At 39.6% G+C, this 23,127-nt stretch overlaps 1 protein-coding gene and 1 long non-coding RNA gene across 2 annotated transcripts; one reads left to right on the top strand and one right to left on the bottom strand.

Moving 5' to 3' along the window:
• Nucleotides 1–239: 239 nt before the first annotated feature.
• Nucleotides 240–11,352, bottom strand: LOC108024815 (NADP-dependent malic enzyme). Its single transcript, XM_017094944.3, has 4 exons — nt 11,056–11,352; nt 7,522–8,260; nt 1,362–2,290; nt 240–1,305 (listed from the first exon to the last, which is right to left on the bottom strand). Exons 1-4 carry the CDS (start codon nt 11,115–11,117, stop codon nt 630–632), a joined length of 2,406 nt encoding a protein of 801 aa, XP_016950433.1. The 5' UTR covers nt 11,118–11,352; the 3' UTR covers nt 240–629.
• Nucleotides 11,353–12,456: 1,104 nt separating this feature from the next.
• LOC122818211 (uncharacterized) lies at nt 12,457–13,862 on the top strand. Its single transcript, XR_006367705.2, has 3 exons — nt 12,457–12,731; nt 13,154–13,202; nt 13,473–13,862. It is a non-coding gene; the product is annotated as an uncharacterized LOC122818211 (long non-coding RNA).
• The last annotated feature ends 9,265 nt before the right edge of the window (nt 13,863–23,127 follow it).

Raw genomic sequence — 23,127 nt, 5'->3', positions numbered from 1 at the left:
GGTTATTTTACGTTTAGTCCATCTCTAGTCTTGGCGGCAATTATCGACGGTTACTATCTCATTATCGATTTTTCAATTTCGTTCAGTAAACTTTTAAGAAAAATATTCATCCGAAAATATTAGGAATTTTTAGGGAGCTGATTAAGATAGGTTTATAATTTAATTATTATTATGTTTCCACATATTCCTCATTAATCTTCAAACCATATTTAAACGTTTTTGGCATTTAAAAACGTACGTTTGAGGTATTTTATTTATACTTTTATTTGTAGATTCTTAGAGTAGTTTGTGTTGTTCAAGATTACATAACATTTGTTTACATATCTAGTAGATCAATATCCCATTTACATAGACTCAACATCATAAAATTTTTTCGCCGCGGGTTATAGACATTCCATTTTTCTCATCTCTTCATAATATTGTAATCCATCGGGCTGCGAACAGGGGCTAGTGGTTGGTGGATAGTGGGTGGTTGGTTAGGCGCGATACAAATTTGGCTATATGCTAGACGACAGATGTGAGACATTATAAAATAAATAACATGGTTACTGCTCGCCGCCCGTGCCGAATATCTGCGGTGGCCACTCCTTTTCGTTTTCGGGGTAGGCGGAATGGATCTCCATCTGGATCTACATCTTGTAGGTGGCGGGCACTGAGCGAGGATAGTCCAGGTCGTACATCTGGGCCTTGATGAAGGCCAGCTTGTTGGCCGGCTCGGGGCGGATGGTGGCCAATCCGTTCTTGTAGGCGTACTCCACGATACTCTCGGCGATGGCCACCGAGCAGCTGACAATGGAGCTGAGTGGTGGATACAGGCTACCCTTGGCCAGGTCATCCTTGGAGACGATCTCGGCCAGACGCTCTGCGGCGACCAAGAAGACCTCCTCGGGAATGGTGAGCATGCCGGCGCACAAGACACCCAATGCCACTCCGGGGAAAATGTACGAGTTGTTGCCCTGACCCGGGTAATACTTCTTGTTGTTGTATGTCACGGGGGCAAATGGAGATCCACTGGCGAAGATGCAGCGACCCTTGGTGTGGGTGTAGGCCTCCTCGGCGGTGCACTCTGCCTTGCTGGTTGGGTTGGACAGAGCAAAGATGATGGGGGTCTCGTTGATGTCGGCCATCAGCTCGAGGATCTCCTGGTTGAAGGCTCCGCCCTGGGCAGCAGCTCCGATCAGGACATTGGGACGCACCTTGCGCACCGCCTCAGCCAAGGTATCGATGGGCTCGTGCAGCTGGGCAAAGTGCAGCTTGTGCTCGGTGAGTCCACCCTTTGGGCGATCGCGGACGATGACACCACGGCTAAAGGGATAGATTTATTAGAATTCAGTTATAAATTCCATATGTTATGTATTTACCTGTCCACCATCCAGATGCGGGTCTTGGCCTCCTCCTCGGACAGACCTTCGGCCTTCATGGCCATCAGGCACAGGTTGGCAATGCCCAGGGCAGCCTCTCCGGCTCCCAAGAACAAGAGCGTGTTGTCCCGCAGCTGGGTCTTCTTGATCTTCAGCGAGGCCAGCAGTCCAGCCACGGCCACCGAGGCGGTTCCCTGGATATCATCGTTGAAGGTGCAGAACGAGTCGCGGTACTTGGACAGCAGCTTGAAGGCATTGGCATTGGCAAAGTCCTCGAACTGGATCAGGCAGTTCTGGCCAAAGCGACGCACGCAGGCGTGCATGAACTCATCCACGAACTCGTCGTAGAGGGCTCCAGTGGCCCTGCGCTCGCGCAGACCAATGTACAGGGGATCCTCCAGCAGGGACTCGGTGTTGGTGCCCACATCCAAGGTGATGGGCAGGCACTGCGATGGCTTGATGCCGGCCAGAGCCGTGTACAGGGACAGCTTGCCCACGGGGATGCCCATTCCGTTGGCTCCCAGATCTCCCAGACCCAGAATGCGCTCACCATCGGTGACCACAATGGCGCGGATGTCCGTTTCCGGCCAGTTCTTAAGCACATCGTAGACGTGTCCCTTGTCCTTGATGGAGATGAACATGCCCTTGGCGGCCTGGTAGATCAGGCTGTAGCGCTGGCAGGCCAATCCCACGGTGGGCGTGTACACCAGTGGCATCATGTGAGCGATGTCGGAGCTCAGGACCTTGTAGAAAAGCCTTTCGTGCCTCTCGGACAGGTTGATCAGGTACATGTACTTGTCCAGGTCCTGGTCCAGACGATCCAGCAGGGTGCGGCAGTGCTCCACCTGCTCGTTCGCCTCGCGCACCACGTAGGGCAGCAGGCCATGGATGCCCAACTGCTGGCGCTCCTCGTGCGTGAAAGCCAGGCCCTGAAAGGAATAAAAATATGAAAATTATATTAAGAAATTGTCAAAAATCAAGAGGTTCTAAATAGACATCATGATCTATTCCTTATTTACATTAATAAACCTAAAATAAAACATCTCAAATATCAACAAACTTACAAAATTTCGAAAAAAGTTTAGGCCTTATCTTAGAACATTTATAAACCTAAGGTGACCATATCTGCTTTAAAAGCAAAAAGATGCTATGATGGTACTATGGCATTTGCTATAGCAAACATCAAAGAAAACTTCTACGACTTGTTAGTAAGAAAAATCAAACCATAATAAACCCATGATGTACTCAATTTAAATGGCCTGATCGCCCCATAGAGAGATTGTAGAACCTTTCAAACAAAACAAACAAAAGTGGGATTGTGGAAAAGTTCGCCTCTGCTTATCGTGGACTCATGTACGAGCAATACCAAGCACGCGCCCCTATATACTCTAGACAATCCGGCTGGAACTGGCCACCGAGACGGTAGGAGTTATCACCCGACCTTCACGGATCCGATCAGACGGATCTCCCGCCCGGGCACGAGTCGGGTTTCAAGTTCAAAGTCAAGTTCCAGCGACAAGTCGATGGAGAATTTAAGCTGAAATACGACTTGCACTGGGAACTCTGCTGTAAACAAAATTTCTGAGGGGAAGTGACTCAGCGTTGGCCTCGTTTCACACGCACTATTATGAGTTGCTTTCGAAAGTTTTGTGCTTCGTAATTGCTGCGGTTATGATCGAAATAGACAAGACAACCCGGGATTATGATGGGGGCGTTATTTCGAACCTTTCACTGGGTCACATAGTAGATAAAAAATACGTACAAGTTGGCATTCAAACACAAATTACGCTGCATTATGTGGCATTACATTACGGATGTGCCTGCTAGTATGCACATTAGGAAATAATTACTCGTGCTTTAAGTAACTTAGCAAGTGGCAGCTGTTCGAAAATCGTGCCCATACGAGGTCTGTGTATAATGTCATAGTTCATTACAGGTTTCTTGGAACATTTAGGTTCAACCTTGAATATTTAATACCTGCAAACGGGTAAATTTAAAACTATCCATCAAAAAATTGTTTTAACTGAAGGCGTATTACATAAACCTTATGAAGAAATTCAATTTTCATTTCTTTCCCTCTCGAATTAAGTAGTTATTCAAAATGATGGTTATTAAGTCATCTATCATTCACAGTCATTTTGAGTTTTATTAAAACTTTTGTTTTATTTCTGTCACGCAATGCTTTTAATGATCAACATTTAAATGTTTAATGTTATAGTTATTAATTTATTTTCAGTAAGTCAAATTATTTTAACGAGTTTTAGTTAAACTTTTAAAGTTCATTAGTGTCGATATGACACTTATTTTTTGTAGCTTCGCAAACCCACTATTTATCTGATTTGGAAAAGATACATTAGTTAAACACAACTTAGCTGTTTACATTCATGGTGAGGTATCTATCAGCTTTTGGAAAGGATATTAAAGTTGACCACAAAATTGCTGAGTTATAGTGACATGGATTATTTTTTTCATATTCATGATGACAGGCAAAGAAAACCAACTTCATCATGAGTCGGCTCTTCGGGAATATATATCATTTGACCACAAATTATCTTTCTTTTGCTGCATTTTCATGGTGAAAGGCAAAGAAAATCATGTTTAATCTACTTAATAATACTCCTTTTGTTTTATGGAGTAAACAAAAATGTCAACTTGTAATCCAGAAGATGTTTATTTAAATGTACTATTTCCAGAATTCTTCTATTTCAGAAAAGAAAAAAAAGAATAATAAAACCCCCTAGTAAGTTGTGAAAGTTAAACAAATAGACTTATAACCGTTTAGAGGGAAGTCCGTGTGTCAAGTTTCGTACGTATTAAATTCAATTAGTTCTGTACTTGCTGTTTGGACAATAAACACTCGAGTGGTCCCCATAAACAATAATTTAAGAGCCTCGAATTAACTATTATCGCGCTACTACGTCACCGGTGGGCTGGTGAAATACGACGAAAAAAGTCGAGAGAACGACACCGTTGACATTGAAAGCGACGCACGCCCGTCGATAAGCGTGCGAAAGTGTTTGCAAGCCGCCTGGCAACAAGTATTCCCCGTTCTCCACTCCACATCATGCATATATTCAGTCCCCCAACAACTGCTCCAAACATCCGAGCTTGCTTCCTCAGCAAAATCCCCCAAAACTCGGGCTAAAAAATAAAACTATAAACAGATATAGCGTTTTTTAATGCAGAAACTGTGAATATTTAAATATTAAACATTAAGTAATTGTACCATCAGTTATTTCCAACAATATAAGGATTAGGTCCTCTTATTTTAAACACAATTTCATGGGGAATTCTTTATTTTCTAATGAAAATTCCATGAATTTCAGATGTATTTAGTTATTATAGGGGCTATGCCTCTCCCCTACCCTATACCTCATATCAGACATGCGTATACGTAATGGGCAACTCCGAGATTACGCATACCCACTTCGCATGATATTGCAAAAAGTAAAGAAACCAACGAAAATAGACAAAAATCGGAGCAGCAACCAAAAACCGAAGCAAAACACGAATTAGCGCGGGCTCAGCTGATTTTTTTGCACTGTCTGGCGCGACCAGTTCGATCATTACGATCGCAATCTGATCCCCCTTACACCTATGGCTATTCATTAAGTCCAGCTATCAAAGGCAGTCTGTCTCTGAACTTTGAATACGTTTCAAATGACGAAAGCGCCGCTTTAATCAGCACGAGTGGAAGTAGGCAAAACAGGCAATCTCAGCAAAGTGTTTCCTCCACAAAGGTGGGATGATGAAAAGACCTTCTTTTGCTTTTCAGCAGGTAAACTAGGGTCTTTTGTGGGTCAGGCGGTGCGGAATGATGAGGGATGTGCCAGTAAAACAGGCTATTCTTTAAAGAACCTTGGGCCTCTCGGACATAGAACATACGAGCTACTTTGCGTTGAATGAAATGAGTCACAGAGGAAAAAAACCCGAAACCGAAAAAGGGGGCATAAACATTTCTAATAAAATTAAGAAAATATACTAATTTTACAGTATTAATAAACATTTCAGAAGATATCAGAGACTTAAAAACATTTTCAATTAGATAAACAATAGCGGAATAAAAAGACTATGATAAAAAAGTAAAGATTGATTTATCTCATTTTACTCTTTGTAAAGTTTGATCGATAAATCGCACCAATATCTATCATCCAAAGCACCTTTACAATTCGAACCCATTGACAACTACACTATATATTGTTCTTTCTCCGCTTGCCCAACATAAACAACCAATACCGATAAATCGTTGGGTAAACAATGAACTAATCCAACTATTTCAACAGGTCTCGCGCTCTCTGCTCTTTCAGCACATTGACCGCTTGAATTTGTTTAAATTTTTAATTTCCTCAGACCAGCAATAAATAAGGCAAAGCCCAAACCTAGGGGAAAGAGAGCGCATAAAGCGAGAGACAAGTAAAACCTATGAATGCAAATATTTTCTACCCGCTAACTGTATTTGGTGTGGGCAAACTCACAGATAAATAAATACATAGCACAAATGTGTATTTGTCAGATACCGCATGGGGATTATCGTCATTCAGTGCTTTGTTCGAAACAAAGTTAAATTTATTGCTGAATGTAGGTCAGTTTTTGCTGGTTGGGCTTGATTTTGCGATGTTTGCTTCGAAGAGATAAGAACTTGAAAACTTTCCATGGAGGAGGCACTTAGGGAGTCAAAATCAAGCCTCCTCCTTCTGGGGGGACCTTGAGATAAACAAGTGTCATTTGCGGGGAGCGTGTAAGAGGTAATAACAAACGGTAGTACGTAGTACTCGAGTGGCGCCCTCCTGATAAGAAAACTTGCCAAGATAACTCATGGCTAAATTAAAATTCTGCCAAAAATTCATGAGATTACGGCCTGACATAGGTCGACGCAATTTGTATTGTTATTGCTATGGGGAAACCGAATTTTGGAGAGCCTCTTCACTATTCTTAGTGCAGCTGCTGTTTACATTATGGATTTTTCCCCTTTTAGATGGTGTTGCACATGGGAAAAAATCATTGCCCACTTGTTTATTTATGTACTACATTTTTCTACTAAAAGTTATATGACTAATTAATACTTTTCACACCTTTAAACATTTAAAAATCGAATTTCAGCTACTTAAAAAAATATTTTTTTGAATGATATGGGGGTAAATTAAAACCCTTGATATAAAAAAAGTGTTTTAAATAAAGAATTTTATTTCTCAAACTAATTCTTAACAGGTTTTATTTCTCTGTGCAGCTCCCCAAAACAAAACAATCTCAAAGCCCATGCGCCCTCGCTCTTAGAAGTGCTCTCCTATGTTTTCCGAAACAATCCGTGCATCAGCGCATTCATGTCTCTGTGGGAAAATAGCGCAGAAACCAACGCAAGCAGAAAAAGTGCACCACCATTGAACTTGAAATTGCAATCTGCTAATGTACACATTCTGCGAGACTGATTCGAGCAGACCGCTTCATACCCTACAGCTCCGCTATTTGACCGACGTTTAATTGGCTCAATTATACGAGTTGGCTATCGATTTTCGCCGCCTTTGACGGGCACCGTAAAAAGTAAAAAACCCGAAAAATATACATATAACAAAAACATTGAGCTTTGGTCTTCCAGAGTGGCGCGTGTACTATCCGCCGTCTCTGTCGCTCCCTATGTCATCTAAAGGTCACCCACACCACTTGCCGAAAAAAAGCGACTGCCAAAAGTATCTTTTTTGCCCCGAATTCATCAGCTGACGTTTCCGCTTAATACTTATTTATGTGTTTATGAATTGGAATTTTTTATGCTTAAAAATAGCAGGTGGCCTACAAAAAATAGACACATTCTTCAAGAACAAGGGCCAGATTTACGATAAAAAAATGTATTTAATTTGGTAATCTTCCAGAGAACTGGTGGTCCCAGGCAAGATGTTAATAAAAATGTTCTCTTTGAAAGACAGTCTAAAAATCAACTTTTCTGTGATTTTTAGAACAAATTTCCGGGTTTGTATTCCGGTTGAAATACTTCCCCAAGCCCGGCTCTCTATTAAAATGCTGGCCCTTTCGACACCCTACACCAAAAGCGGAGAACCCAAAGGCGAACCCACCCCGAAACCTTTGCCTGGTACTTTTCCACAAGCCCATGGGCGCGCGGCAAAGGGGATGGCCCGAGAACTAGCGGACATGGAACTATGGAACTCACCTTCGAGTAGCGCTTGTCGTAGAGGCGTCCGAAGCCGGAGATATTGCCCACGACTTCGTTGTCGCCGGTTCCCCAGACTCCCAGGCGATCGCGCTGGGCGTACTTATCCAGATTGGTCACGGGACTGCTCATGTTGTCCTCCAAGTTCGTCTGGCTGTCGCTGCTGTAAGAACGTATCTGTATCTGCGGCTGTTGCTGCTGCTGGTGGTGGAGGGCGTGCAGGCTGCGCTGCAGTTGGTTCCAGTGGTGTCGCGAGGATAACGGCAGAGCCTTGGGCAAGTCCTGATGCGTGTGAGTGCTCGAGCTGGAATTCGTATCCCTGTCCGTTCCCGTCACCGTCGGTGTTGCGACTTCGGCGGCACTTTGCGTTGTGATTCGTGTCGTTAGTTTTGCGAAATTGGAAAGTTCGTATTCGAGTGTGGTTGTCGTTGTAGTCGTATGATTGTTACACACACGACTACTACAAGCACAGCCCTGGCTCTCCGAGAGCTGGGTGTGTGCATTGTTGTTGTTGTTCGTGGGAGAGGTGCGCCCATCAGCTGTTCGCGTGTGGCAGTGAGAGCAACCATTGCTGCTCTCGCCATTGTTGGTGCTCCCGCCGAGGGAGCTTCCAACGGGAATGGTGGTCTTGTAGTAGCCGTGCTCCCGCTCTTTGCCGTGGTTGTGGTGTGTGTGCAGTGGCGTTATTTGGCCATTGGAAGGACTCTGGGAATTGTTAGCTGTGGGATATACCGGCGTGCTGGGGGCGAGAGAGAGCAGACAAGACAGGGGGTGAGTGGGTGGTTGGGCGGAGAGAGTGGGGGTGCCAGTGAGAGTGGGAGTGGGAGACTGGGAGAGCGGACAATAACGGAATTGTGCTGGCGGCATGCGAATGCGAGATATTTTCTCTGTCACTCTCTGTAATTCAATTAGAAAAAAACCTGAGCGCATCGAGTGTGAATGAATGTCAATGCGGGCGGGACAATAACGGCATTGCCAACTGTGTATACGACTTTGGAATACACTTTCAAAAAAATGTTATCCCCAACCTTTTATAGCTGTAACTAAACTATTGATTTAAAAATGTTATCTACGAAAATTTTGTAAAAATCCTTTTTTTTTTAGGGTTGTATGCTTACATCTATTTTGTCACAGATGTCCAACATGTCGTATGAAAGATTTTTCAGAATTTTATGCAAATTTTAAAGTAAAATGTCCTTAAAAAAATGGTTAAATAAATTGACGATCGAGTATTTTAATAAAATTAATCAAATAATTAATTAATTAAAATTTTTAAAAATTAAAAAAATGTATTGCTTGCGTACTCTTTAAAAATTTATTAATCGTCCAGTTTAAAATATGAACATATTCGAACAATAAACAAAGTTCAAAGCATATTTTTTGCAAATGGAAAATTAAATTTTTTTTTTTTGTCAAAACAACATTTAGAATCCATTAATCACCGGCTAGACGACCTTAATTGTTAGAACTTTATGTGTTGTAAGTATATTTTCCCTTATCAGCGTTTTAAAGAACCTTTACAAAGTGCATACATCAGTACATGAATAAAGGTTTATATGTACATATGACCGGGCAAGCACTCTATTAAGCCCCACTGAACACGATGAGGTGATGCACCGCCGACAGGCCTTCGAGATGGGAGCCGATAATAAAATCAGGGTGACAAAGTGACACTGATTATCGCGGACCCAGAAACACACCCCTGGCTCCATGGTCCAGTTGAGCCCAGACGATTGTACGTAGTACCGTATTATTCTTATTCCTCGATTGTTTTTATTTTCCACTCACAGCCGTCCAAAGGTTTTTCTGATTCCGGAGCAGCGCCGGAGGATCGCGTACATGGCGTGCACTTGGATGTTCTGCTTGTCCTATGCCAACTCTTGGTGCTGATTTCCCCGGCAACTATCTCGCTGTCTGAGTTGCTGCAGCTGTCGAGCCAAACTGAGCCCTATGTTCGATTTGTCTTGCCATCGAGTCTTTTTCTCTTTTACATTTTACACTTTTGCGAACTCTGTTTTCCACGCTCTTCTCTCTCAGATTAGTTGGATCGTTTCTATAGGGGGCCGTGGGCGGGGGAAATCAGCTGACTGATAAGGGCGGTTCAAACACTTATCTGTACCCACACTACTGAACCTGTGGCGCATAATAACAATAATAATTACCAGTCTAATCATTTGTCTGGGACCTGGAAAACATTTCGAGGCGGCGTGAAAAACATGCGAAAAATATTCCGTGAGTACAGCAGAGGGCGAGGTAGTAATACGAAAATTAATACTGTACTACTCAAATCTCTTCTATCATTTAAATAGTTCCTATACGCTGATAATGAACTGACATATTATTAAATAAAGGTATGTTATCATACTACCTTAAGGGGTATTAATACAGAACTAAAATAAGTAGTGTAAGGTATATATATTATATAAGGATACAATAAAAAATGACCAATAAAAAAAATAAAAAATGTTAGAAAAAGAATTAATAGCAAAAATGTTATTTATTAAACGATTATAAAAAGTACATTATTGTTTTCCTTATTTTATAATGATAGAACTGATGCTTAGAAGTTAACTGAAGGTTATATAGAAACTAGTTTGTTGAACTCGATTCTTGCTATAATACCTTTAATAAATAAATTACCTATTAATTTTGTTCTCTCTAACGATTCCTCCTAACTTTTGTGTACTATTAAGAGGTATAAATAATTTAAAGAGGCAGAAACCTAATTACGAGCCGGACCCAATTGAAACCTTAGCCCCAACCTTCGGTGTCCCGAATCGTTTGAATCCCCGCCTCACTCACTTTGCACTTGAGTCACTCATACGCCCGGTGGGTTCGATGGCTGCTACGTTAAGTTATTACACAAAAATTGAAAGTAAAACACGACAGGCGAATAAATTGGAATACTTCACACAAGTGTTCGAGTAACCTTCATAAATATTAACAGTTTGCCTCAACTGCGTCTCATAACGAATTCTGACTTTATTTTGACGAGGACTTTCGTGAGCGAAACACACCTGTCGCTGCTGTTTTTCTGTATTTAATTCGAAAATCGGTAATTATAGATGTAGTGCACCGATTTCATATCGATGGGTGGGATGGCACGCGCCAGGAGTCGTATTCTTTGTCGAAGCGTCGATGAGGTTCTGGCGATAAAAAGCTAGTAAACCGCATCATTAAACACTAATGAGACCTCAAGAAGTGGATTTATGAGGGGGCGTGATCTTGGGCGGTTGTTTGCTAGAAAAAAGCCAGGTATTTGCTGGGTTAAACTAGAAGTTCAGGGAAGGTTCTCATATAGGATTGTTTATAAACAGAAAACAATTTAAGCCACAGTGCCAACATGCTTTTTTAAGGCTTTTTTAATTAAAATGTATATTTTTGTGTTTTTACAAAAAGGGTTCGCCAAATAAATCAATTTTCTATAGACCCGAAACTTTTCAACCAACTCTCGTATTTCTGAAATCTTCTGTTAGTTTGCAATGTGCCTCTTACAAACTTTTAGTTTGAGCACTATTCCCCTTCATTCCTTACCCATTTTCATCGAAATTCCTTATGGCATTGCGTTCGGCGCAAATGGAACTGGAATTGCCCATTTTTGTTTTCAATTTTCCTTTGGTTAACTGCACTAAAATTGTTTGAGTTAATTGTTTTCAGAAAATAGGGAAAACACCAGGGGACCGAGAACAGACGAGAACTTTAACACGCGAGTATATTAGCTCAAACCCCTCAGTTCACACGGTATTTCGCCTAAATTATTCAAAGCCGTTAATAGCTGAAATTAACAGAGCGTTTTTAGCAATTGCGCTGGACTAAGCGACTCTGAACCGCCTGAAACTGAATCAAAAACTGAACTCGCGCTGGAGCCTCAGCGTTTCGAGTACCGGAGGCCACTTGTTAGCGAGCGGCCCAAAGGAGAATGTCCGCTGCAGGTGCGAGCGGGACGGGGCCACTCGCCCCCTCCTTCTCGCTCCCCCAGGCGGGCAGCACGCGACATTTGAGCGGGAGCTGAGTTGAGTCACTTAGGGTGGCCCCAGACGACTACAGTGTTACCTGGCTAAGGCTGACATGGTTTGTATGGGTGTAGAAACCAAAAAAAGGTTGAAATATCTCAAAAAGATAAGTATTATACAAGTAATTTGGCAGGTTTTGTCAATAATTTTGAATGTTTATAAACAACTAAAAAGGAGCCTGTATCATATATTTAAAAACACAATTTTTCAGAAAACATTTAGGATTGTGGATAATATTGAAAAGAATTATAGCTTGACAAACTAATTTTTAAAGTAGTTTATCTTCATATCAATTATGTGTTCATTAAAGAAGTAACACCCTATTATTAAACTTTATTAATTGATTTAATGTTGGATTTTATGTCTTATAATATATATTTTTTGTTTATATAATTTTTATTTTTTATCAAGTAAATTTCTGTCTTAGAGTTTTTAAAAATTGTAAGTTCTTAAAGAAAACTTTAAAATCGATATGTTTGTTTAATTTTTTTATTTAAAACTTGTTTAATTTTAAATACTTGTATTACATATTCAGGTAGCACCGTACTTGATGAATCGTTGCAGCCTTAGAGAGGCTTTGGTGTTGAGCTAAACTTCATTTGGAGTCGCACAAAACCTGAGCGGTTGGTTAATCGCAGCGACCTCTGGGCGGCTCACACAGGTGCATGAAGCAATTTGTTGCTGGCCAATTAAAAAATAATAACTTCAGCCATAGGAGAAGGCGACTCGACGGCTGACCATCGCGTCCCAGTCGGCTGCACTTGGCAACCGAAGAAAATTGATAAGTAAATACAATGGATTCCGGGTCATTTGAAAATCAGTGAAGCAAAACGGTAATGTAGGAAATTGAGCAGTCGGCTTGGCAAAACCTTCAGGTTTTTCGACTGGTCGTCTCCGATTTTATCAACTAATGATTTCTCCGTTGCTTCAATTGTCGCGCAGGATTTTAATTAGATTTGTTTTATTACACTTTCGTATGTGCATGTCAGAATATACATTGCACGAGGGTTTTAAAATCTTGTTCGGTTGTGCAAATATGATCTAAATTAATTACTGTGTTTAGTTTGTTATACTACACTTATTATTCCAGTGCCTTTTTGTGCGCATTGTTTATTGTTTGTAATTTTGCGAAACTGTCACATAAAAAGTTGCAACACGATTTCAGTTGTAGTCAGGGTCAAATGTAATTTTTATTAAGTGAGTAAATCTTAAAGAAAATCTTCAAACAAGTGCAAAACAAGGAACAACAAAATTTGGTTTTGATATCACTTTGCGGCTTAAACAAAATATGTTTAAGTCGACCTTAAAATAGTTTATCATTCTTTGGTAACCACTTTTTCTATTCACTTGAACTTCTTTATTCAGTTCCTTTGTTTTAGTAACCACAAAGTAAGATAAAACTAATAGTTAAACATGACCCTGATATTTGTCGGCTTTTAAAGTGTGTCCTAAAAAATATATTCCATGGTGTTTTTTTTCCGTTATCTAATTTATTAATTTTTTAATTTTGTAAAATTTAAAAATTTTTTGAGATTAGAATTTAATTTTTTCAATGTTAATAACAAAAAGCTCTTTAAAGCTTTTTACTGTCACTCTCTACTTCTATTACATGCTAATAGGTGGCGCCAGCGGTGTAGTTCCAGAAATTCCCAAGCTAAACGCCACTGAGTGAGTTTAAAAGAAACAAAAAGAATCTTTGGGGACAGAAACCTTTTGAGTTGGAACCTATTATTCCACAGTTTTCTGTGTCACCAAAATGATTGCATACTGATTTTGGTAGAATTGCCAATGCTTTAATTGTTTTTCAAATAATTATGTAAAGAAAACGGAAACAAGTGCTTTGTTTTTACTGAGTTGCCATTCGAAAGTGAATCAAAACGGCATACTGCCACATTATAATAAACCAGACAACATAATGAAATATGAATGTTATTTCAGATGGATCCATTGTGTGTGTCAGCTGTTTTCCCAGGACCTTTCACATCCTCTGCTCCACCATGTTTTTCACTTTTTGCTAGTCTCAATTTAATAACAACGAGATGAGGGGAAAAGCAACGACGTGCAACAAGCAGCAAAGCAATTGAGGGCCACTTTTGCCATCAAATGATTTTACCCAGCTAAGCTGGCGCAATTTCCACGAAGATGCATGAGACGAGGACAGCACTGAAAAAATGTTAGTTTTGGAAAAAAATTTTAAATTCCTAGCAATTTTAAAAAATGTATTCATAATTAAAATGAAAAGGTATGCTATACGGCTATCCTAATTATCATTTGTGAACTATTTGGAACATAACTTAGAATTTGGGCTAATGTGGTTGCTGATATAAGTAATTTTATTAAAAGCAATGTGGCTTTGAATAGAAAGTATTTAGAAACTGTTAAAATAAAAAAAAATTAAAGATGTTTTTAAAGTGTAGACAAATATTGTGGGGACTGCAAAAAATTCGACGGGGGGTGGTGGTTATTGCATGGGAGTGCAGCGGTAATCTATCATAATTTTTATATCCTAAAATCCCATTTTCCGTATAGGGCAAAAATGTCTGAGAGCAAATATAATAAAAGGGCCAACACATCGACGTGGTCGATGGTACAAAGGACGATGGAGAAGCCACACTCCTGCCCTGCCAACCGTATGAAATTCCAGCCATCCGCTTGATTTTTCCCTATTTTCTATTTTCGATTCGCTCCTTTCGTGCCCTCTCTTTCTCTGCACCGCCATCTGTCTCTTTCTATTAGCCTTTGCTGGCCGCGTTTTATTTTTCAATGCCTTGACTTTGGCCAGCACAAAAAAGCGTTCAAATGGCCAACAATTTTATGAGTCCCGCGTACACGATCTCACTTCGACTCGCTCTTCCATGCCGGAAATGCCAAACTCGACAAAAAGGAGTTTATCGGACTTGAAAGTCCACAGACATAAGCTATATTTCCACATATTTTAATGTTCGTACTATATAGTAAACATATTTTTTACTGGTTAAGCTGGTGATTAAAATATTAGAATAGATTTACTTCTAATTAACTTCCTTAAAAAGAGGCTTACCCTAAAAATATATTAGAAACTTTTTTTTTAGATAAAAGCAAAAAGGTTAAAGGGCAATGGTCGATGGAAGCTGGGGGATTTCCCAGCTTAAAGCCATGAATAAGCCATGAAAATTCTCGGGAACCTGGCGATGGGATCCTGAGCGTCCAAAGTAAATTTAAATTAATACGCGATAACTATTTTTTAATATATGACCACGTGGTGTCGGGTAGCGGTAAGTCAATATTTTATATTTAAATTAAAAATGGCAACGACCGGTAAAAATGCGACGAAGTAATGCGGCAAAAACCCAAACGAGCCAACGTGGCATATAATTAATTTTTAAATAATAATATAAAAGCAGTCAATAAAAAAAAGGCAAGACAAAAATCCGAACACCAGGCTGCCGTTAAAGTAAAATCAAGAATATATTGAGGTTGGTTATTGAAAAAAATCGTTTCACGCGTTTTAAACCGCTTTAAAAAATCACCGGCTCATCGACGGTAAGGGAGTCCGAGCGGCTCATTATGCATTTACAACTACATTAAATGGGATGGCAGTCGGTGGCAGTCTGGTGGTGCTATACATATTCACCGCCGGCCACGCCCACCTGGGAAAACCGCCTGCGGGCGACAGCAGATGGCCGGGATGTCAGCGCCGCCGGTGTCCTTGTTTGGAGGCATGTAGCACTGGCCACTTGACTAGTGGGCTTCACGCGCTTTAATTGAAAGTCAAGAAGTCGACCTTTACAGGGGAATTTCCGCATTATATCGAATTCATCAAACTAACAATTTATTTAGTGTTTAAAATGAAAAATAAATGTACATATCTGAGCTTACATATCGTAAAAAGATCTCTTAAATATTTATATAAAACTGTAGCTATAACACTAAAGACGATTAATTTCTTCTCATTTACACCATGTTTAGCACATAAATTTCCTTCGCTCCCATTTTTCTTCCTTAAAACTTTAAATACTTCACATACTGCAATTAATTTTCATTGAAGACCTATTTGAGACCATGCTGGCAATGTTTTGGCGTTGGAAAAATAATGGCAAAATGGAGACAAAGAAGCGACAATCAATTTAATTAAAACTTTTAACAGGCTTTGCCTCATTTCACTTTCTCCCGGTTAGGCTCGTCCGTTTGTGTGCGTTTCCAGTAGGTTTTTGATTTTGGGCCATTATTTGGGATGCTCCCGGATATGGCAACGTTTCATATTTGATATTAATTAAAAAGTTTACGCTGTCTGCTTGCTGCTTTAAAACAAATTGTTGTCAAAAGCAACAAAAAAGCAGAGGGGAAAAATAAAATCCGTGCCCTGATAAAAAAGCCAAACAGAATGGCACTTGCATGTGATCCATCAGGAAAAGATTGGAAAAATGGCGGGACGATGGGTGAAAGTTCGTTGGGCTATTGGGGTTTCATGTTGCACTGTCGCCGAAAAAGGAAAACCCCGCGGTGACGACAGCTGCTAATGTCACGCCTCTGCCCTGACATTGCCGAAAAAATTCATAACAGGAACAAGGGAAAACAATGGAAAATGAAAAATCTCTCACACGACATGAACAAAACTTTGCCTATTAAAATTGAATATTGACCTTCAAAGGAAGCGTAAAACAAAACGTGTTTGAGGCCAGGAACTGAATTCTCCCTTTATAAAAAATCGGATTTCCACAAATTTCAGCATTTATAGAGCGCATAACGCTTTAAAATAAGAAATATTTACTTTAACCTTTTTCTAAGCATAGCTTTTTCGTGCCCGGGCAGCATCGTAAATTCATAAAATGAGTACTTGCTTAATAAATATCTTTTACAAATCATTATTATTGTATAATTTAATTTTTATAACAAAGTTAAATAGCTTACGAAGAGCTTATCAATGAAAATCATAAACCGATTTGCCAATTCTAAACAAATTAATACCCATTGAAGAAGAATCCCCCATTTCCTACACATCATTTAAATCCACACTGAAAGTTCATTGAATTGATGCTTACAATTTGGCGGAACAGAAACGAAATGCAAATTGATTCCCTTTTTTGGGAAATTACAAATGTAATACGGACTTGACTCATTTCTTATATTTCCCATTACATAAACAAAATACAAGTAAGCAGTTTTTACAATTTACATACATATGAAAATATATATGCCCGTATTTATGCTCTTTGAAAACACGAACATTGCTGGCATAACTCATAAGTCTACTTATCCGGGAACCCTCCAGCAAATCCCCACATGCAAATATGTGTTTGCAGATACATATATATTTCGTGCCTATGACATTTTCAAATAAACGAACGTCGCGACGACAACTCGCCTTTCACTTTCACATCATAAAAGTCAAGAGCTTCCACCTCAAAATCGCACTGCTTCCTAGCCACGCCGCCCGCCCACAGTCTCGCCCTAAAATCGCGAAACAATATCCACCATATACGAAGTCGTATGTAAAAGGAAATTAATACACTGGTAAAATAATTAGTTTTTCTTTTTTGTTTTATTATTTATATATGCATTATTAATTATAACCTTTTTATGTTCATAATAAGAGTTTTAAGATTTAAGAATAAACGTTATTTCGAAAGTAAAACAAAATAAATAGTACCAAAGTAATTTCGAAAATTGATTTTTACATTAGTTTAGCTTTCTAAGGTTTTAATATTTTTATTAAAGAATCCTTAACTTCGTGTTGGATTCATATTTTTGGAACGAAATTTTTCCCAGTGCTTCGTGCTGAACCGAACTCAACTTTTGCACAATAAACGAACGCACTTGACTGAAAATGTAAGCGATAATCCCCCGGGGCCAGGACATTTCGGGGAGGTGGAAAACGCGCGTAATTGAACTCGGAACTGGGATAAGTGGGTTGGAGAAAGGGGGACTCTGGAGCGGGAAATGCATATTTATGCGAAAGTTGCTCCTTTTTTTACAAACTCCATTCAAATGGTAGCCCATACTGTGGGCGCTCGCCCATATTTGATTATTAAAAAAAAAACAATTAGAATTGATCAAACATTTTTAAAAATGCTTAAATATCTTTCATTAGACTCAAATTACATTTTAAGATCTTTTTCTGTTGCATTTCAGATGTAAGTAAAGAATTTTTTTAAAGAGTCAAATGAAAAAACAGTGTTTCAAAAACAGTTTTGTGGCTTTACTTCGCTTACCTTTTTATATTATCGGTTCCACTGTGCAGCGGTGTCTTCTCGAGAACCGGGCTCCTGTGAGTCCCCACATCCTGTTGCTAATAAACTCTCGCCGCATTGCCGAGTGGAAGACTCCGCGACTCGACTCGCCTCGACTGGAGTCCTCGTCCTCGTTCTCGTCCTCGAGGTTGCCGAGCGCCAATAAGCGCCAAACTTTGTCGATATTTATCGAATTTCATAGCCTCTGGTTAAATGTTTGCCGGTTTTGCATGTGTATTTTGGCGGCGGCGGTGGGTGGCGATTCCTTTGGCATTAAATAAAAGGCTGGGAGGAGGGGGGCCTCGTGGGTTAAGGGATGTGTGCACCCACATCCTTCGCGAGAGATTCTTCCGCCTTTGGGTTTATGGCATGTACTGAGGCATGTTTTAAGTGGTTTTACAGGACGCGCTTCATTGCGTCATGCAATCAATTTACTCAGCTCGTTATGTTTACCAAACGTTTATACAAACGCACACATTCGCTTGTAAATTTATTCATATTTTAACTAATATTTATCAATACGAGTTGCGGCAAACGATTTTTCCCAGGTAAAGCGAAATTGTGCGCTTCCTTTGGGTGGGTGTGTCCTGCATATTTAGTGCTTATTATGGCGAAATGATTGTTTTCTTTTAGACGAGTTACATTTACATATCCGCATGTTACGTACACACCGCCTAGACTCGCACAGATACTCATGTTTGGCGGTACGAAAACATAAAAAAGATATTTATGCGCATAAATTGCGCTGCGTTATTCTAGCATTTAATTGGCCTTCAGCTACAACACAATAAAATTCAAAGGCGCACCGCTCGGATAGCTGTCTCATTAAATTGTATAGGAACAAGCTAATAACCATTTGGGCAACGCAAACAAATTGACTTGAAATGTTTACGAAAACAATATTTAACAAAAAAAACAATTTAACAATTAAACAATCAATTCGCATTCACACCTTTAAAATTTTATTTTTAACCAATTTTTGCAAAAGAAGACTTGAAAAAATGTGATCCAATGTTAAATTGCTTTTATTACGAGGAAACGTTTAGTTTAGTTTACTTTATCTAATTTAATTTTTTAAATTTAAAAATGTTATTTACATGTATTTAATTCAAAAGCGACTTTAAAAACCGCTTAAAATGGAACCCTAAAAACAATGTGTTTCATTTATTTACCTTTATCCTATGTTTCCCTAGTGGACTTACCCATCCATGGGGCAACCTTTAATAGACAGACATTTGCATTATAATATGCCACTCCCGTTGATCGGGTAAAACAGAGTCGTTCGCTGAGAATATACAAAAAGGTGTCAAAGGCCTTTTGTCTGCCTGTCAATGACAACCGGGCAGAAGTGTGCCAAAAAACCAGGCAAAGGACTGTGTTAACCCCAAAAACGACAACGACATCGAGACTTTGTCAGCCGAGAATATTGTGTGCAAAATTCAAATGCCTCCCCTTTTGCCATGGCTGTGCTTGGCAGTCCTTTTTAGGCCCGCTGCCATGTCTAACATAATTTAAAGCCGTAGAAAATCGAAGAAGTCGGAGCCGGAGCCGGAATGCCGGACGATTTGGGGGCCATAAGCTAAGCGCTGTCAGGCCTGCCAGTTGACCCTGACGAGCAATCGAGCAATCGATTTGCCAGCGACCGAACGACTTCTACAAGCCTGTCACTTGACTTGGTCCTTGGTAGTCCCCAGTCCCCGGCTCTTTTGTTGCCCGATTTTATGCGGCTACATCAGCGATGTGTGGTAATCGGGTCTCGAGCATGGGCGGCGATCCTAAGTCGGATTATTGGCACGCCCACCAGGGCACAAACACACGGAGGCCATAAAAATTAAATTTACAACACTTGGAAAAATCCTAGGGTAATAATACATCGTTTTAAAAATAATTCTTCAATATTTATTTTTTATATAAATATATAATTATACATTTACTAAGGTAATAATAATTTTAAAATGTATATTATATGAATATTCAAGTGCTGAATTGTACAGAATTATAAGTTAAGTGGTTTCTTTAAGCTTAAAATATAAAACACTTATACAATTTTTTTTTTAATATTTAAATCTGAAATTATAAATAAACTTGAAAATATTTTTCGATTTGTTTAAAAAACCTATCAATTTAAATACTATTCTATATGTACCTATCAATGACTTTTATGACAATTTAAAAGTGAATTTAATGGATTAAATGAAGAAGAAATAATTGAATAAAACACCTTTTAAAATCTTGAAAGAGTATAAAAATTTAGTATTATTAAAAAATGTATTTCTTAGTAAGTTAGTTATATTATCTGCATTTTGGAATACACCTGAGCCCCTTTTCCCGCAGTGCGGTCATTTTGCATTGTCTCCGATGCAGGCCGTATCTTGAATTTCAATTAAACGTTCTCCGCCCTCTAATCGAGTGAGCGGGGCCATAACTCAGTCAAGGCTGAGCTCCGCGCACTGCGAGTGTCCTGCGATTCAATTATGCTCCTCCTGTGCAATTTACCCTGCCGCTCGCCCCATCCCAGCCCGCCGCAAACTAATCGTAATTGAAGACTGCGCCGCGGCCTTCATCCCCTCAGGTGTGTGTGAGTACTGGTCTCATTATTTATGGATTTGTTAGTGCAATTTGGCTTAATTAAGGTGTTGGACGTCGGCGGAGATCTCATATTGTGTGCGAGGGAAAGAGGAGACGGCAGGCGGCTTACCGAGTGCTTGCCAGAAAGCGAAATTGCACAGGAGTTGTTAGCCGAATTCCTCGTCGGCTTAATCTCTGCCAAAGATTTGACCAAAAATTCTGAGGGACTTAAAACATCCGTGACAAAGAGAATATTGCCCTCGGCTGTATAATCTTAAACATATAATTTAATCTCCATTCGAAGAATAATAAAACTTAACAAGTCGATAATTTCAATTAACACGCAATAAGAACAGCATTCTTGTACAACCGTATCCAATTAAGTTGGAAAACTACTTGAAATGCAATTGCAGCTGCTGAAGTTTAATAATTAGAAAGATGATTTAGCCCCCAAGGCAACTCCTGCATAAGTTTTCTGCGAAATGAAAAGCCAACATTTCATATTTTGATCGGAATTGTTTGTTCAAGCCACAGCCACAGCCCCAGCGCCCAGCCCCCACACAGTTCACATAACCGATTAAATGTTCTTTGTGCAATTTGGGGGTAATTTTTCAGTGGAATTTTTCTTCTTCGCAATTGAGGCTCATAAAAACCATACTGCACACATGTATAAATATTTCTATGGCCAAGAGTGTGTGCGCTGCACTTATCCTTTCACTTGATGCGCATAATGAAGAGCACTTTGCGCTTATAAAAGCAATGGCTAAAAACAGGCAACAGAACAAACAGCCAAACAAACAAACACACAGACGTCAACGAGCGTGCGATTCGCATAAAGAAGCCTGTTGGCCCCATCGAAAGGCGGGGGCGTGGCAGGGGCGGCGGAGGGCGGCGTGAGGTGGGCTGTGGGTGGTGGGCGAGGTTGTTGCATTTAGCATGCTCAAGATAGCACCCATACTCATATTCAAAGCCATGCGTCTGCGAAGGACATGAGCAGTGACTGCAAAAACTGGCTGTCACAGCGAGGTCCGATTCTTTAGTTCCTCTAAAGGATAAATAATTTATATAATTATAAAAATATGTTAATGGAAATTATATATAATAATTTTTTATTTTTCTAACATTTATAAATTTTTGATTGCATTTTGTTATAACTTAAGGTTCATTTTTAAAATAATTAAAAAAAAATCATCATTTTATTTATCATCGTTACTTCTTGGTGTTTCATATAGAAAACCTTTTTTGTCATGCGTGACGTACGATGAACTATTTTGTAGCATACTTTTAGACAGCCAAAATGACATTGAAAAATGTTCACAAATCATAGTGATTTCTGTAGAAGGCCGAGTGTGTCCAACCTCTTATTCTGAAATTAATTTATTTATTTCTAGTTGATATGAATTACGCCTTAATTTTATAAGTAAGATCTATACCTACTTGAATGTTATTATAATTAAATAATTATGACTTAGTATAATTGAGCCCTAGTTAATGTTTTAAATTAGCCCTCGCATCTGTCTTTTTATGCTTTTTTCGTTGCAAATGAAATGCAAACAGTTGAGGCTGGAAGGGCGCTGTGCAATCCCTGCTGTCCCGCTGTCAATTGACGGCCACGCCTCCTTTTTTGCCAGAGGAGAACTTAGTTTTTAATTTCACTTTCGCTGGCAGAAACGCCCCCGGCGGCAGCCCTCACATTTTTGCTCATTTAATACGTGCGTTAGCCACAAGGACACTCCGCAGCTGTAGTCCTCCCACAGTTTTGCAACCTTTTTTAATGCGCTTTAAAAGGGTATTTTAATTTAGTTTTTCAACGCACTGAGTGGGGTTTTGAAAAGATTTGTATGTAGGGGATCAGCTGAGTAGTTTTTGTTTTATTAGTTACCTTTCTGTTTTTATAGGAATTCATTTTGTATACGTACTCAAATAATATCTAAATGAATAGATGGGTAATGAATTAACTTCTATAAAATTATTAAAATAAATAATACTATTTCTTTGAATAAACTTTGATATGATATTCTAAAAATATTCTTTTACTTATACATAAAATTTAAAGTTATCTATTAATTCATTTTGACTTCGAAATATATTTTTGCAGTCATATCTGTTCGTGATGAGTAGTTTTGGTTGCTTAAGGAAAATCCTTTTTGGATTAACTATTAGGGTATCCAGAGTTCCAGTCGCAGGACCTCAGCCTTTATTCCCTTTTTTATTTGAGCTTTTCATGTTTATGTATTTACAGCACACACACATAAATCACACATACACCCGCATTTGTTGGCATGGGCATAAGTGGCTTTAGCCAAGCGTGTATGGGGTGAAACAGTAAACAGCTGCGAGATAAATTGCTCATCTGCTCGACCTCGACGTTGATGCGATGTCGCCTTTCTCTGACCCCGCGCCCATTTCCCAATTCGAGTCCACTCCCGCCCCTTCCTTTCCCCCCTGAGAAAGCCTGGACTCAGTGTCATCGCATCGCAGGGTGCTGAGCTGAAGTGTTAAGTACATAAAACCCACATACATTGCGTTTATCCATAATGATGACCTAACTTATGACTCGTCCGGCCACGCTGCGTATACGTAATGCGCATAAGAAGCGAAGAGCAGAAAGAAAAGCATTGCTGGAAAAGCGGAAAATCGCTGCGAAACGCCTGAGCTTGTGTTTGTCCGAGTTATTGGACATAAAGATTGGATTTGTGACGGCTGCCACTTTAATTTTGAGGCAATTGTGGCAAGTGTCTGAGGTGTTTGGAGAGATTTTGATTTGTTTTGGAAATCTGATGGCTCAAAGGTGGGCCAGAAAATCTTCTTCTTTA

The sequence above is a fragment of the Drosophila biarmipes genome, chromosome 3R (genome assembly GCF_025231255.1).
Source record: "Drosophila biarmipes strain raj3 chromosome 3R, RU_DBia_V1.1, whole genome shotgun sequence".
Lineage (NCBI taxonomy): Eukaryota > Metazoa > Arthropoda > Insecta > Diptera > Drosophilidae > Drosophila > Drosophila biarmipes.
This window is presented reverse-complemented; position numbering and strand designations above follow the sequence as displayed.